This window comes from Cricetulus griseus, chromosome 2 (genome assembly GCF_003668045.3).
Source record: "Cricetulus griseus strain 17A/GY chromosome 2, alternate assembly CriGri-PICRH-1.0, whole genome shotgun sequence".
NCBI classification, from domain to species: domain Eukaryota; kingdom Metazoa; phylum Chordata; class Mammalia; order Rodentia; family Cricetidae; genus Cricetulus; species Cricetulus griseus.
In genome coordinates, this window is record NC_048595.1 from 292,646,288 (window position 1) to 292,661,589 (window position 15,302).

Sequence of the window (15,302 nt, forward strand, 5' to 3'; positions counted from 1 at the left end):
TATGTTAAAAGTTAAAATACAATAAGGAAAACACGTCACCCTGTGAAGAAGTGGCTGAAGGCTGAATTTATAGCTGTATCAGTTGCTTCAATGGCAGCAACTCCTAGAGATCTATTAGAATGTTCTGTAGTCCTCACCTACCAGCCACCGCTTTGGAAGATCTTCTGAGGAGACATTCTGAGATATGAATCCCAGTTATCCAAGAGCAGACTTTGCCCATCTCTGTGTGTGATGCAGTGGGGCTGAGTTTTGGATGAGATCCAGGAATACCTACACAGGTCTCAGCGGGGATTTGCACTACTGTCCCCAGGCTGTCATTCTGGAAAAGAAGAACAATTAAAGAGGCTTGCAAAAGCAAGTGCTAGTAGGTCAGCTTTCTCATTTAAGTGACTTGTTTTTTTATTTTTGCCAAATTCTGCTTACAGCAGTGCTGGGCTTGGCTCATGTGCTGTGTCTTCCAACAGTGGCAAAGCCAGAGGTGTGGTGATGTGAAGATGGGATAGCCGATGCTCCAAGTCTGGGGCGAAGCAGAGAGGAAGCATTGTCCTGACTGAGAATACCCTGTTAGTTGGAGCAGCCCTGAGGCTCTTTCCAGCTCTGTCCCAACAGCCTGCCACTCTCAGATCAACCCTTTCAAACTAATCGCTCTTTGTGCTTTGTGTTAAGAGGCTAAACCAGAAAGAGTGAGTTTACACCAGTAAGTGGACAAGGGGCTTGTTGCTTGCACAGCTCATACAGCTCACTGTGGAAGTTTAGCATTGGTCATTATTGTAATGTCTGTTCATGTGCACTGAAGCCATTCAGATTCCACGCTGCTTGCTCACCCGGGCACCAGACCATAGCTGCTGGCAGAGCTCACGGAGAACCGTTAGAGTCCCATAGCTGTTGCTCAGCTCTGGTTCACAGCTCAGGCTTATGGGAGTTCCTCGGCTGTTGCTGCATGCCTCCAAACCCAGACCTGCTTTTCTTTGGGTTCAGGAAGTGATAGACCTCTCACCTGGCAGTGCTGATCAGCATCCCCACTGGATGAGTTTCTGTCTCCTTCATCTGGTATGAATAATTGCCCTTTTGGTTTTCTACGACTGGAGGTGTTCATATCTCCAGTATCTCATGTCTGGTAGGGCAGAGTGTATGATCTCAACATGGCACATGTATGTGGATGGTGTGTGATCTCAATGTGGCACATGTATGTGGATTCACATGACTGAAAAATGTTTTGCCAAACCTCAAGCAAGGATGGCTTTTAGCACCTTTTCTATAAATGTATGTAAACTATAAATAATGGCCTCACGGTTAGGAAGTTTTCAACTCCTGTTATGCTGTGGACAGGGAAGGTCTCATAAGGATGGTGAGGTCAAGTGCACACCAACTCTGTAGTCTGTCTTTATCTGGGTGTCCTTCAGGGGCCAGTACGTGGGTATGGCACATCCATCTTAAACCATCCCACCAAGTGTCCCTTGATTTCTGTGCAGGTGCTTACGGAGTAGATGCTGTGTGCCAGACACTTTGCTGGGTAGACAGTGGCACACTGGAGGATACACGTTGTTGGTGCAATATGTATCCTGTCCTGTGGAGGATCCCAGGGACCATGAGATGGATTATGAGAACCCTAGTGTGTTCTGGGAGGGTTGGCCAGGCCGGCACAGGGTGCAGGGTAACAAGAAGTTCGGGAATGGAATCCACCTGCCACAGGGAGGACTGTACTTGGCCTTGCTGCAGATCTTTGAGTTCTTGGTGCTCCTGAGGAAGTGGAGATGTAATCTCTGGAGTAAACTGTGTTGTGAGGATGAAAGAGGTGCAGCTCTGAGTGAATGGATGTGGTTTACCGCCTCTCTCGACACTGTCTGCTGTTGTCACTGAGGCCTGTAACGTCAGGATTCAGTACATATCTTCGTTCTACTTGAGTCTTCCTTTTGTGCCTGGCTTCCAGCTCTGACAGCTCCACAGACCAAGATAATGGCATCACGTTGGCGGCAGGGGTTGGGGAAGGGGGCTTTGGGAAACTTGGAGCTAAATCCATTCTTTTCTTTTTTTTTTTTTAGCAAAGTATTTCATAATCTTTTAAAAATGTGAAATAGCTAAGTTGACTACAACAAAAAGGGAACAAAGCGGATATGGGATGGGACAGGGGAGGAGGGGAAGAAAGGAAGAGAAAGGGGAGGGGGAGCTATTTAGTGGAACCCTCTTCATAAGTTCTTGTCAATTTCAGAAACAGGAAAAACCATACACTGCTGCAATCACTTAAGCTTAATTCTGAAGTCTGTGGCTCATTTGGTCTGGATTCTGTTCGTGAGAGTCACTGAGCTAGTGAAAGTTATGGCAGAGTCACACCTGTGGCAGGGATGGCAGAGTCACACCTATGGCAGGGTGGCAGAGTCACACCTGTGACAGGGGTAGCGGAGTCATACCTATGGCAGGGTGGCATAGTCACACCTATGGCAGGGTGACAGAATCACACCTGTGGCAGGAGTCACACCTGTGGCAGGGGTGGCAGAATCACACCAATGGCAGGGTGGCAGTGTCACACAGCTGGTCTGATGATTTCTTCTCATCAGGATCTCAAGATCTACTCTAGCAGGAAGCTGAAAACACAGCCCAGGCCAGAGATGGAGGGACAGAGTCCTTTCACTGCCTGTCATAGGCAACCACGTCCCACCAGGCCCCTTCAGAGATTCCACAGGCAGAGCACAGACCCAGCAACCGCTTGCCAATGTGACAAGCATGCTGGGTTAGTGCTACTGTTGACTTCTGGGCAAAATGTAGTCTTCATGTCCATATCTAGAAAGCTAGCAAAGTGAATGCATGTGTATGTATGAATGCCATAAAAGTACATGAAATACACACATCACACTTGATTCAGAGGTCTGTGATTGATGCTATGCCCTAATTTTACTTTATTAGTGTTTTATTTATGTGATGTTTGTATATGCAGAGCATGTGGAAGTGCTCTCAGAGGACAGAGGTGCATGTGTGTATGTGTCTGTATGTGTGTGCAAGTATGTGTGTATGTATGTGTGTGTATGTATATGTATGTACATATGTGTGTTTACATGCAGCACATGTGGAAGTACTCTCATAGGACAGAAGTGTGTGTATGTGTATGTGTGTATGTGCACGTGTGTATGTGCGTCACCTGTGGAAGTGCTCTCAGAGGACAGAGAGTGCTGTTGATCTCCTGGGGCTGCAGCGATGGAACTGAACTCGGGTCCCCAGAGTGACAGTCATTCTTCACTGCTGAGCCGTATCTCTGCCCATATGATGTTACTTTTGAAGACTTCTGTTGTTGTTGTTTTCAGTACATTGATACCAAGCCCACGTCAGCCGACCTTCTCCTATGAACATGTTGCCACCTGGAGAAGGGTGCACAGCTGTCCCCATTGCATGGACAGACTCTTACCATGTACTTTGCTTGAAAACTTTGTCCCTGCATCCAAAGGGATTTTGTATGTCAAGTATTAAAGCTACTGTATATCTAAGACCAACAAACTGTTCTTTTCTACCTATTATTCCTTGCATCCAGAAACTATTAGTTTCTATCTCCCTTTTCCTGGAGTTAGCTGTCCCAAAGGGAGGTAGGTTCTGAGTCCGTAAGGGACCATGTGTTCTTGGGCAACCCAGCCTCTACCCTGTGGGTGCTGTCGGTGGGAAGGAGGCCCCACAAATGTGGAGCTCCACCCACCAGCCATGCTCATGACTGCAGCTGGCAGGGAGTCCCATTTTCATACAGTGTGTTTCATAAAACCACAGCAAACAATTGGGTGAAAAGGGCTGGAGACTGTGGGTAGGGTTTTCATTTAAAAACAGAGAAGCAGAGTAGAAAACACCTAGAGGTTTTCATGTCGCCTTAGTAACCCAAGTCAGAAGGCCCCCCGGCCGCAGGGGGCGGGGAAAGGGGGGAGGAAAAGAGGTCATACTTGTTTCTGGTCCGTCCTCCAACTACTCTTCAGCTATTGCTTCTGTATTGTAAAAGTCACAAATGTAGTTCTCAGGCAGCTTGTGTGACTTCTTTTTGAAGATGAAAAGTCCCAGACAACCATCTCGGCCTGTCTTACTGTCTGTCCTGTGGGTGTGAGCTTGCCTCTCTGACCACCCTTGTGGGCTCAGTTACTTTCTTTGGGAGAGGGGGAAGGTTACTCTCCAGTGAGGCTGAGAAACAAGGGCCTTGTGGTGCGTTTGAACTCCCTCTTCCTCCGTAGACCCTGCACCCTCAGTTACATTACATTGGATGTATTGTCCTGAGCATCAGTGGGAATGGAAGAGATCCCAGGTAACCAAGAAGGACTTACTGTATGTGTCACCCTGTCTGCATTCAGTCTCTACTCTGTCTGGTGCTTCCTCTGCACCTCTCCCTTTTATCCCTTTTCTGCTCCTGACTTCTCTTCTTCCCATGATTCTGTGGCAGGCTTGGTCATCCTTGACCCTTTCTTGTTGTCACTCTGCTCACCAAAGCCATACTGGGATCCACCTGCTGTTGCCCCATCTGTCCCACATTTATTTGTGGGTCAGTTGAGTTCATTTCTGTTTCTGCATTTCCTTCCTTTCTTCCTTCCTTCCTTCCTTCCTTCCTTCCTTCCTTCCTTCCTTCCTTCCTTCCTTCCTTCCCTCCCTCTCTTCCTCCCGCCTCCCTCTCTTGTGCCCTCCCTCTTTTCTTCACTTCTCTACTCTTGTTCAGGCTCTCACTATATAGCCCTAGCTGGCCTGAAATTGGACATATAGCCCAAGCTGTTTTAGAATTTGTGGGAAGTCATCCTGCATCTGCCTCCTAAGTTCTGAGATTAAAGACATGCATTACTGCTTACAGTTTACTTTTTTATTTCATAATCCCCGTCACCAATTTATTCTGTTATTATTCTTGGAATTGATATCCTAGACATAACTCATAATTTCCAGGGTGACCTCTCCACTGTTACAGTGTCAGAGACTAGGTGTGGCCAGCCCTCTTACCCCCCCACCACCACCAAAAAGAAAAACAAAAGATTTGCTGGATGATATATGAAATACCCTTTAAAGGCATCAGTGAGTTAGCAGATCAGCGGGGAGGGTTCCCTAGGTCTTCACCATCACTAATTAACAACCTTGGACTTCATTTGCTTTTCGTAAATGATGCAGTTTAAGGACAGGAAAGGTAGGAGATTAAAAACAGAGGAAACTGGCCAGAAAAGGCAGAGGCCCAGCAGCTGGGTTGTGACCCCTACTTTTTTTAAATTAAAAAGTATTAAAATTATTATATAGAATGTTAGATATCACTGTGCATTTTGGAGCAGAATGTGTTTTAGGTTTCTTTTCCCTCATTTCCATCATCACTCTGCTCCTTGGATCACCTGTAACCCTCCCTTCAGTCTCTTCCTCTTTTATGTCAGTGGGGATGTGTCATGTTTGCTTATCCCCCACCCATCACCTATTTTTACCCTCCTTCGGTCTCCTTTCTATTTAATATACAGTATATTAAAATTAAAATATAATTAAATCATTTCCTCTCTCCTTTCTCCTCCTCATTGTCCGTGTACACACATTCACTCTCCCTCCAATTCATGGCCTCTTTGTTTAACTGCTATTATTATGTGTGTGTTTAAATGCACAAATATATAGATACAGCCTGCTGAGTCTGCTTAATGTTCCTTGTATGCATATGACTTCAGGGCTGACCACTTGGAATTAGATAACCAACTAAGGAACTCATCCCTGAATACAGCTCTTCTCCCTCTCTCAGCAGTTCTCAGCCCTTGGTTGTCTGTAGTCTTTTTGCCTAGGGGTGGGGCCCTGTGAGATTCTGCCCTTCCAAATGACAGTGTGTCTGTTGGTGTTGTCGTTGTTCAGGTCCTGTTTAGGCAGCTATATTGATGATGTATCCTGAGTTCATCGTCCCTTCTGTTTTGCACTCACATATGTGTACATTTGTGTATGCATGCATAGGCACACAAGCACACACATATAGGTTAAATCTGTATATGGTTTATACAACGAAGCTGTAGCCAACATTCTACCAAACGGTAAATGGAGGGAAACTAAACATTTCCTCTAAAGTTGGAAACTGGACACAATATCCACTCTGGCCTTTTTTGTTCAGTATAGTACTCAGAATCTTAGCTGGAGCTACAAGACAAGAGAAAGACATAAAGGAGATAAAAACAGGGAAGGGGAAGAAAGGCTTATTTGTGGTCTTACTCTTGGTAACTTCTTTGTGGCTGTCCCTTCCTACTTCCTGCTCTTCTGGAACATTCTGGAACCCTGCTCCAGCTCAGTAGGATTTCTTAGGACTCGTCATCTACACATGCAGAGGGGACCCTGTCTCTGGTTTCTCTCTCTCATGTCATGGGGTGATGGGTTTGTAAGTGGAGCTGGCATCTGACCTTGAAACTGTCTTCTTTCCCCAAACATCTAATTATTTTTATGAGTTCTGTTTTTGGGTGCTGTGCCAGAACCTGGGCATTTAGTGTGATTCGTGGCACTAGTTTGGGAGCAGATGTTGTTTTCCTGGGGGAACTGCATTAAAACCCCCTGTAGAGTTTTGGATAAAATGACCTCACAAGGAGAAATAGCAACTATCAATACGAGACAAAGAGACTTAAGGTGGTGTAACCTGTAGTCTCAGGTCACTCACTTCCCTGTAATGTAATGTGTAAGTGGTGTTGCCACTGTGATGTCATCACCAAACATCTGACCTAGGACTGAGGTGAATGGAAGGCACTGGAGTCAGTCCTCAAATGGAGACCCTGAAGCTGTGGAACTCAGCCATTAAGAGGAAACCGTGCTTTGTAGTTTGCATGGAAAGAAGATGTGGGAAAGCTGCTTCCTGCTGGCTGTTTTGGGAGGATTTCCCAGGAAGGCTACCTCCTGCTGGCTGTTTGGGGATGACTTCCTGGCCTGTCCTTTCTGATGTCTGGCAATGATACCTGCTGTCCAGATCCCTCACTCTGATGGCTGCTGTTGGGGCGGAACCTGCATTCCTTGTGTATAGGAAGCCTCACAGCTTCAGGACAGGATGGTGGATGTTGTAGTGATTGCTGTGCAGGTTTTATAGAGACGAAAGGCTCTTTTGTAGCAGTCCTTGAATTACCTGTGTCAAAAATATTGAAAAGTGAGTGAGAAAGAAAATAAATCATCTGCATTTCCACGTGGGAACCTCCCCCCAGTCTCCTGAGTGGTGGAGCAAGACACCCTCAGGGCAACATTTGGTTCCTGATCTGCTGCTGCCATATTCCAGCCCCACACTGTGAACCACAGAGTGGGTTTCATGGAGAATACATTCAGATTTCCCTGTGGTACAGGCGAGACATGGTATAGGAACCTCTGAGGGAGAGAAAGCAATTAAAGGCTCACATGCCAGTCACAGGCAGGCACACCATCTCCATCCCCCTTGCTGGAAGCCCCCAGAGCAGATGATGTCCCAGCTTTAGGGGAGGGTGGAGATGGACTGAGGGGGACCTGGCTATGTCCTAACCACATGTCACTGCTGTCTTGCAGGAAGAAGGCATCGTGAAGGAAATTGACATTAGCAACCATGTGAAGGAAGGCTTTGAGAAGGCAGACCCTTCCCAGTTTGAGCTGCTGAAGGTTTTAGGACAAGGGTCCTATGGGAAGGTGAGTTGAATGGACCGGCACTGGGGGCTGGTGGCACATGCAAAGGCGGGGTACCAGCTGAGTCTGGCTGGGTTCCTGCATGGCACTGCCCACATTAGCTGAGCCTGTGTGTGTGTCAGAATCATGAGCCACGAAGAGTCAGGTCGCCCACATTCTCACGCTCACCAGTGTCCTCTTGGCTCGTGGTTATTACTGAGGGAGCCAGATCATTGCATTTAAGGTCAGGTTGTCTTGGAAGTTGCAGCCTCAACAGGTCTTTTTGAAAAGGAGAGGAGAGATGAGAAAAATGAGAAAACAAAAGGAAAAGAGGGAGAGGGGCCTTTTTTGGATTGGTCTACAAGCTGTTACTCAAGGATGAGGAAGGCAAGGATTTGGAGTCTGTCTCTTCTCCATACCTGGGTCAGTGACACAGTAGTTTTGCCCTTTGATGCCTCAGTTTCCCCATCTGTAAAATGAAGTAACTAACTTATTTTATATAATCACCCTGTGGATTAAATTAGCCATGAGTCCAAGCTGGCTGTCGCCTGGGAAGGGTTTGTGTGCTGGACCTGCATGTGTCCTGACATCTGCCCCTATGGGTCAGAGCAATGGCAGCTGGTCCCTTTCAGGAGACAGCAATGCTGGCTCTTCCCTCAGCATCCCCTCTGCACACAGAGTGTGGTCCTCACTCTGTATCCACTGGACTAGCAGCTGGATTGGCAAATGCTCATAGCTCCTGAGTTCCTGGGGACAGGGGCCAGGACAGGAAGTTCGGTTGTTTAGCCAGCAGTCTACCTGAACAAGAACTTCCTGAACCTGAACACATCTTGCTCAGGAATGGGGCTTACCTTGTTCTCATGAAGCCCCAGGGTCAACCCCAGCACAGTGTAAATGGTGTGAAGGAACACACTTGTAATCTCTGCACTCTGCAGGAGGAGGCAGAAGATCAGAAGTTCAGGGCCACACTTGGCAACATAGTGAGTTCAAGGACAGCCTGGGCTACCTGAGATCCCATCTTTAAAAAAAAAAAAAAAAAAAAAAAAGTGGAGGAGGAAAGGCTTCCCTAGGATCTCCATTCGTTTTACATTTTAACTTTGCTTTTAAAAAAGCATTTCTTTGGAATAAACGTTTGACTTGGCTCTCTTAACAGAGCTGTTAGTTACGAGCTACACACCCACCCTTCTCAGTTCCTGATCTTATGTGTACAGGTGGGACAAAGGAATGGGGTTGTGCAGATACCCGTGGGAGAAGAAAAGAGGGGCAGTGGACAGGCAAGTTCCTGTGGCTATCGCATCTCGGACATCCTTGCCTTCAGCTCAGTCCCCCCTCTCCCCCAAGTTCCGTTGCTGTTATGGAAAGCAAGGAGATTAGGCAAGGACTCTAAAGGAAGTGGGTCACCCTAGAGACACCACTTGGGCCTTCCTGGGCTCTACACAACACCACAGGGGATCACAAATCATCTGCATTTGTCAATACAGGTTTTCTTTTTCATGAGGGCTGCATGAGCAGCTTGACTGGGGAAGCAAACTCTGGTCTGACTGACCTCCCCACACTATCCTGTTCCTGCTCTGAAGGAAAATGTGCTGTGTACCACTAAGTGCAGGGCAGGCATATTTCCTTTCTGTGGAAGGTTCTGGGCCTCTCTATCAGTCTAGATGTCAAGGATCCCAGGGTAGGCCATGCTTGGAAATCCTGACCCCACCATGGTTGGCCATTTCCCATCGCTCAGCATACTGCCCTACCTTCCTTACTTGAGTGACTAAATAAACAGAACACCATTCTTGCCATTGAACTCCAGCTGTGTGCCTCTCTCTGTTTGTGCCCCGAGATCAGATGGTTCCTACAGCAGCAGCTACACTGAACCCCAGAATAGGCAGGCTCTGGCTAGAATTCCCCCCAAGCAGCCCTTGAGACTCAGCTGCCTCAGGTCCCCATGCCAGAGTACCCCAGAACCTGAATAGCCTTAGCCCGGAGTTCTGTGTTACAAGGTACTCTACACTCGGTAATCCTGTGGCTCTGATGCTGTAGCTGTGTGCAGGGCGCGTTGTGGACAGTCTTTTTGACATGGTCTCTCCTCACCAATGTTGACTTACAGCTCATCAGCACTGCGATCATCCTGGGGAGTCTGGGCTTAAGTAGTGTGTTCTAGAGCTGAATGGAGTGGTGCAGACTGGCTGCTCCATGGTGGAGATGCCTGTGGTTGATGGGGATCCTCCCACCCTCTTCAGCCCCCACTGCTTCCCTCTGTTGAGAAGTACCAAGGCAGGAGTAGGCTTTCCCCCCTTTTTTAATTTAAAATTCCCTGGGGTGTTCCTGGGGTGTGGTGAATTGTGAGTCTCATGTTCTGAGAAGGGAGCAAACTGACATTTTAAAATGTCCTTGCTTTCTCAGTGGCATCACATGCTTGAGGATCTAAATGCCATCTTCCAGGGGAGGCCATTGCCTGAGAGTCCCCAGAAAGTGGCTATGCTTCTTTGACTTGGGCTCTGGGCATCCTGCAGTTGGAGGTCCACTTGCCAGACTGAGAACATGTTGCCAAGGGAATCAGGCAACAGTGTTCCCATTACAGTGATCCTGAGAGCTCTGGGCAGTATCAAATGACTGCATCTGGCCCAGGCCACACAGCTGTCTGCACAGACATTGTTCTGAAAGTGGAACAAGTTAGTACACACCACTGCACGAAGCAACAGAAACACAGCAGCCAGTTTGCTAAAATTATCAAGGTTGCTTTGGGGCTTTTTCTCGCTGCATCCAAATAGATTTCTAAATTATATAGTCCCTTCTCTTATGGTGCTAGAGGTGACCTCTGTCCAGTGCGTTCATCACCTTCGGGAGAATTGCTGTGCACAACTCTAGTTCTTGGCACTTAGTAGGAGCATATTAATAGTGACAGAGAGGAACTGTTTTCTGTGCCTTTAAAAAGGCAGAGATCCTGCTTAAAACAGATGAGTGGAAGCATTAGCCTCTGCCATCCATGGTTTCATTTTTAAAATATGAAATGCAATAAGGAAAACAGTTTTCAGTGCTCAAAGGCTGAAGCGGAGGATCTTCAGGACTTTGAGGCCAGCCTGGGCTGCAGAGTAAGGCTTTGTCTCCCTCAGATTTTAAGCATTTTATATGCAAATATCTGTGTAGAAGTTGACTTTATCTCAGCTAATTTGTAGGTGGCACTGCCCAGTGAATGTAGTTTTCTGCTTAGATGTTGGCAGGGTGGGTCTGCTCTTTTCATCCATTCATCCATTTGCCATGACTCTGTCTTAGCCCATTTTGTGTTGCTATCACTGACTTTCCAAAGACTAAAACCGGGACAAGTTAAAAAAAAAAAAAAAGAAAAACAAAAACAAAAACAAAAAACAAAAAAAAAAAGCTTATTTGATTGGTGGCCAGCAAATCCAAGTGTTGTAATGTGGCACAGGGCTCTGCCAGCCCCTCCCAGCTGCCATGTGGAGATTAGAAGTACAGCAGGGGACCTGGGTGACTCTGTCACATCATGCTATATTACATGGCGGGGTGTAGGCAGAAGGCAGAGAAAGGCCAGGTAGTCCTGCATGTACACAAGCCGGAGCAGTGAAGCCTTCTTCCTCTCCCCACTTCTCCCTGCAGGAGGATTTTATGGCTATTTTTCCACTATGCAAATCTTTTTCTTGGGGCTTCTGTCTCAGCTATAATATAACAGAATGGCGGGAGTTCCTCTGTCCACCAGCCAGAGTTCTATGAGGACTTCAGCAGTGACCCAGGCAGGATACTCTTCTCCATAGGAAGACTCAGTGATCTGGCCATGGCTGCATGCATCCCTGACCTCCCACACTGGCATGCAAACCCCACAACAGGGGTGCAGCCACAATGTTCTGTGCTGGCTCCTCCATACCCGTCTCCCATTGACTCCAATCTGATGGCTGGCAGGAAAATGTGCTGGTCGTGTGGCTAACAGACCTTGCTACAAGCCCCAAGCTGCTTCTCAGCTCTTAGCCCCAAGTGACAGGATGGATGCTTAGCTGCCAAGTGCATAGCACCTAGAGTCCAGCATCACCACCTAGACTCCTGGCAGTGGCCTCCTGCCTCCCACCTCCCGCCAGGCGATATCAATTCTATACATTTTGACAAAGTGCGGACAGATGCTATATGTGTCAGGAACAGGCTGGAAGAGGTAATGGAATTTTATCAGGTGGAAACGACACTGAGTCAGTTCAGAGATGGGGACTTAGCAGCTACTCACTAATGCTTTATGTCTTCAGAAATGTCCCTTATTCCAAGCACTGCAGTCTCATTTCTGCCTGGTTCTTAGTAGGATGAACCCACACTGGCCCTCTGGGCTCGTTCCCTACACCAAGGAGGTGGCCTTAACCCAAACGACATTGCCTAGGACAAGAGTCCTTCCATCTGCAGTAACTTCTAGGGATGTGGCAGAACTGGTGCAGGGCCATATGGATCTCAAGATCCCGTGGGAGGGTTTGGTGCCTCAAATCCAGTGTGGCAGTTGGTACACATATGACTGAGCCCCAAGCTCTCTCTTGGGTCTGTACCATCCAGCCATAGAGATGGGTACATACTTACACATGAATGCCCCACACATCTTCTAAATAACCAGTGCCATTCTCATTGATGGTGTGTCCCATGTCTTCACATACTCTGTGTGCTCCTAGAGGTGCTGATCACTACACAAGACAGAGCCTGTCTCCTTCCCTGCACCTTTGCCATCTGGCAGAGAGCATAACATTTTCCCATGGACACCAGCTGTTCTCTCCTATTAACTTGTCCCGGTTTTAGTCTTTGGAAAGTCAGTGATAGCAACACAAAATGGGCTAAGATTGCAGTACTGACAGTGGGCAGAAGAAATGTGGTAGAGGCATCAGGAAGCAGCTGAATTTCCTCCAGGACACACAATGTAGATGTAGGGCTGACTCCATCTGTGAATGTGGGTCCTGGGCAATGGTCTCCCCACTTCCTTCTCTGTTGTGTCCCTGGAATAGATGTTGGGGTCTCCTGGGAAGACAGCAGATACCCATTGGTCCATAGGTTGTCTCTGGTGCCAAGAGACCATGCTCTGCCCTCTGCAGGTTCCTGAACACTCCTTTGTGTATGACAGAAAACCAGGGGAATGGGGAATGACCTGCCACATGGCTAGGGAAACCTGCAGCCTACTGTGATTGATATTACAGGTACAGGCTCATGGTACTGCATCCTGGGCCAGTGTGGGCTACCTAAAGTTTGTGTGGAGCTAGAATACCCAAAGTACACTCAGGAGGGCTTGGCATGAGAGAAGCCTCTGGGAAGGAGAAATGCAACAGATCCATCCTTCTAAGGGCAGCTGCCTCTACTCATACCTACACCAGAGTCGAGGGTGCCATTGTGGGCTCTGGTACCAAGCAGGGCTTACACCAGTGGGGAAATTCTTTTAGGAAAACCAGTGCTTTCTTCATGTGTGTGGAACATTCCTTTTCATACTCACCATTCTTCTTTATTAACTTTAAAAAATAAAATCAGTAATCTTGCCTTAAGCTCAGCCTGTTTCAGGTATCTTTTGTTTAGTTGATTTATTCCATGTGTCAAAAAATGTTCCAGAGGATGTTGAATACCCACATGAGTGTGCTTAAGAGTCAGAAAAAAAAAAGACAAGCAAAACCTATTGGTGAACTTCTGCTGCCCACAGCTAGAATCTTGTCTTGAATAGTTTTATGTCAACTTGACACAAGCTAGAATTATCTGAGAGAAGCTCAAATGAGAAAATGCCTCCATAAGATCCAGCTGTAAGGCATTTCCTTAATTAGTGATCAATGAGGGAGAGCCCAGCCCATGATGAGTGGGGCCACCTCTGAGCTGTGGTCCTGGGTTCTATAAGAAAGCAGGCTGAGCAAGCCATAGGGAGCAAGCCAGTAAGCAGCACCCCTCCATGGCCTCTGCATCAGCTCCTGCCTGCAGGAGTTCCTGCCCTGCTTGAGTTCCTGTCCTAACTTCCTTTGATAATGAACCCTTTCCTCCCCAGCTTGCTTTGATCATGGTGTTCAGTGTCATGGTGTTCATCACAGCAATAGAAACCCCAACTAAGACAGATGTGGGTAAGGAGAGTTCAAATGAGAGTCACCAGCATGTCTTGCAAATCTGGTGCTGTCTGTTCTGCATGTGTCTCCCTTCTGCTACCAAATGAAAGTTAGTGGTACCCAAACAGATAAGCAGGATGATGCTCTCCACAGAGCTGCAGCAGGCAGAGGAAGTGTCTGTTGGAAGCCTAAGTACTGGAGATAACCTTTGTTTCCTATAGTGCATCCACGATTGGAGCTCCTTCATATCCCCTTGTCTCATTTAGAATGCGTCAGTGTCATCCCTGCTGCTGTGATAACACTCCTACAAAAACATCTTAGAGGAGAAAGGGTTTCTTTTAGCTCACGATTCCACAGTTCAGTACTGCAGGGCAGTTGCAGCAACGGGAACCTGAGACAGCTGGTCACATCACGTCCACAGTCAGGAGTAGAGGGAAATGGGCCTGTGAACGCTCACTAGTTGGCTTGCTACCTTATTCTCATCTCAATTTCTTCACTCTCATACAGTTCAGTAACTCTTGCCTGGGACTGTGCCACCCATCATGGGCTGTATCTCTCACTGTGGTTACTGTAGTTACCACAGACAGTCACACAGGTCAACCAATGCTGACAGTCCTTCTACAGTCTCTCCCTGGGTGAGTCTAGGCTGTGTCCAGTAGACAAAGCTAACAATCACAGACAGCCAGTGTGTTTTCTGCTCCTCAGGTGTTCTTGGTGAGGAAGGTCTCAGGATCGGATGCTGGTCAGCTCTATGCCATGAAGGTCCTGAAGAAAGCCACCTTGAAAGGTAAGGGTCCTAGGAGTGGTCAGTTACTTCTGAGACACACAACTGCAGTCTTCACTTGGCAATTTGTGGGAATATAGGCTTTATTTAGTCTTCATGTTTTCAGGAACCCCAGAGGAGGGCACCGGGCGCTCGCTATCTGGGTAATGAGCTGCCAACATTTCTTGGGTGTTGTAACTATCCCTGCAAAGTTTGTTCAGTTTTCAGAGGGAGGTTGTTGCATAAGCAGCATTCTGCATATGTTGTGCTGCAGAGAACCATGTGGGAAAAGAGCATCGAGAAGGAAGCCGTTTGTTCTGGCTGTGTGACTCCACAGTAGACCGAGCACCACCCGCCACACTGGATTGCTCAGTTTCACAGGAAACTTGATTCACAAACGTGCTGTGCTCCATGGTTGCCCCAGTGACTAGAGATAGACAGTCAATGGATCCAGGAGCTTCCAGCCTCTGGTGTGCCCATCCTCTGAGTGAGGCATAAACATTAAACCCAAGGTCCTGTCCCAAGCCCAGACCTGGGGCTTACTCTGACCAGCTTTGTACTGGTCACCTGCTTCATACTATCACCAAGGGAGGATCCAAGCTCCTGACCAGCACAAGGTTCACACCAGCACGGACAAATGATATGATGGTAGCTTGTTAGTGATGTGTATTGGCCTTGTAGTGGTGGAGCCTTGAGTGGGGGCTGATCTGGCAGGAGCCAGGACCCCATGCTTATGCCCTTAGGGGTGCTGTGAGGCTCAAAAGATGTCAAGGAGGCACTTGGATTTTTAGGTCTTATAATGTATTGTCCTCAGCAGCAGAGGACTCCAAAGAGTGTGTCATTCTGAGTCTTCAACTCACTTTCTAGCTGGGGAGATAAAGTAGATGGTTTCAAGCAACATATAACAGGGTAATAGATGCATGGGTGAAGTATCCACAGAC

General features: G+C 47.5%; 1 protein-coding gene across 4 annotated transcripts in view; it reads left to right on the forward strand.

Moving 5' to 3' along the window:
• LOC100773612 (ribosomal protein S6 kinase alpha-2) overlaps positions 1 to 15,302 on the forward strand; it is a 280,709-nt gene that overhangs the window by 185,155 nt on the left and 80,252 nt on the right. For all 4 annotated transcript variants that reach the window (XM_027401140.2, XM_035440447.1, XM_035440448.1 and 1 more), the window contains 2 exons: positions 7,465 to 7,581; positions 14,304 to 14,385. In XM_027401140.2, the coding sequence (XP_027256941.1) occupies positions 7,465 to 7,581; positions 14,304 to 14,385 (199 nt within the window). The remainder of the gene's footprint in view (positions 1 to 7,464; positions 7,582 to 14,303; positions 14,386 to 15,302) is intronic.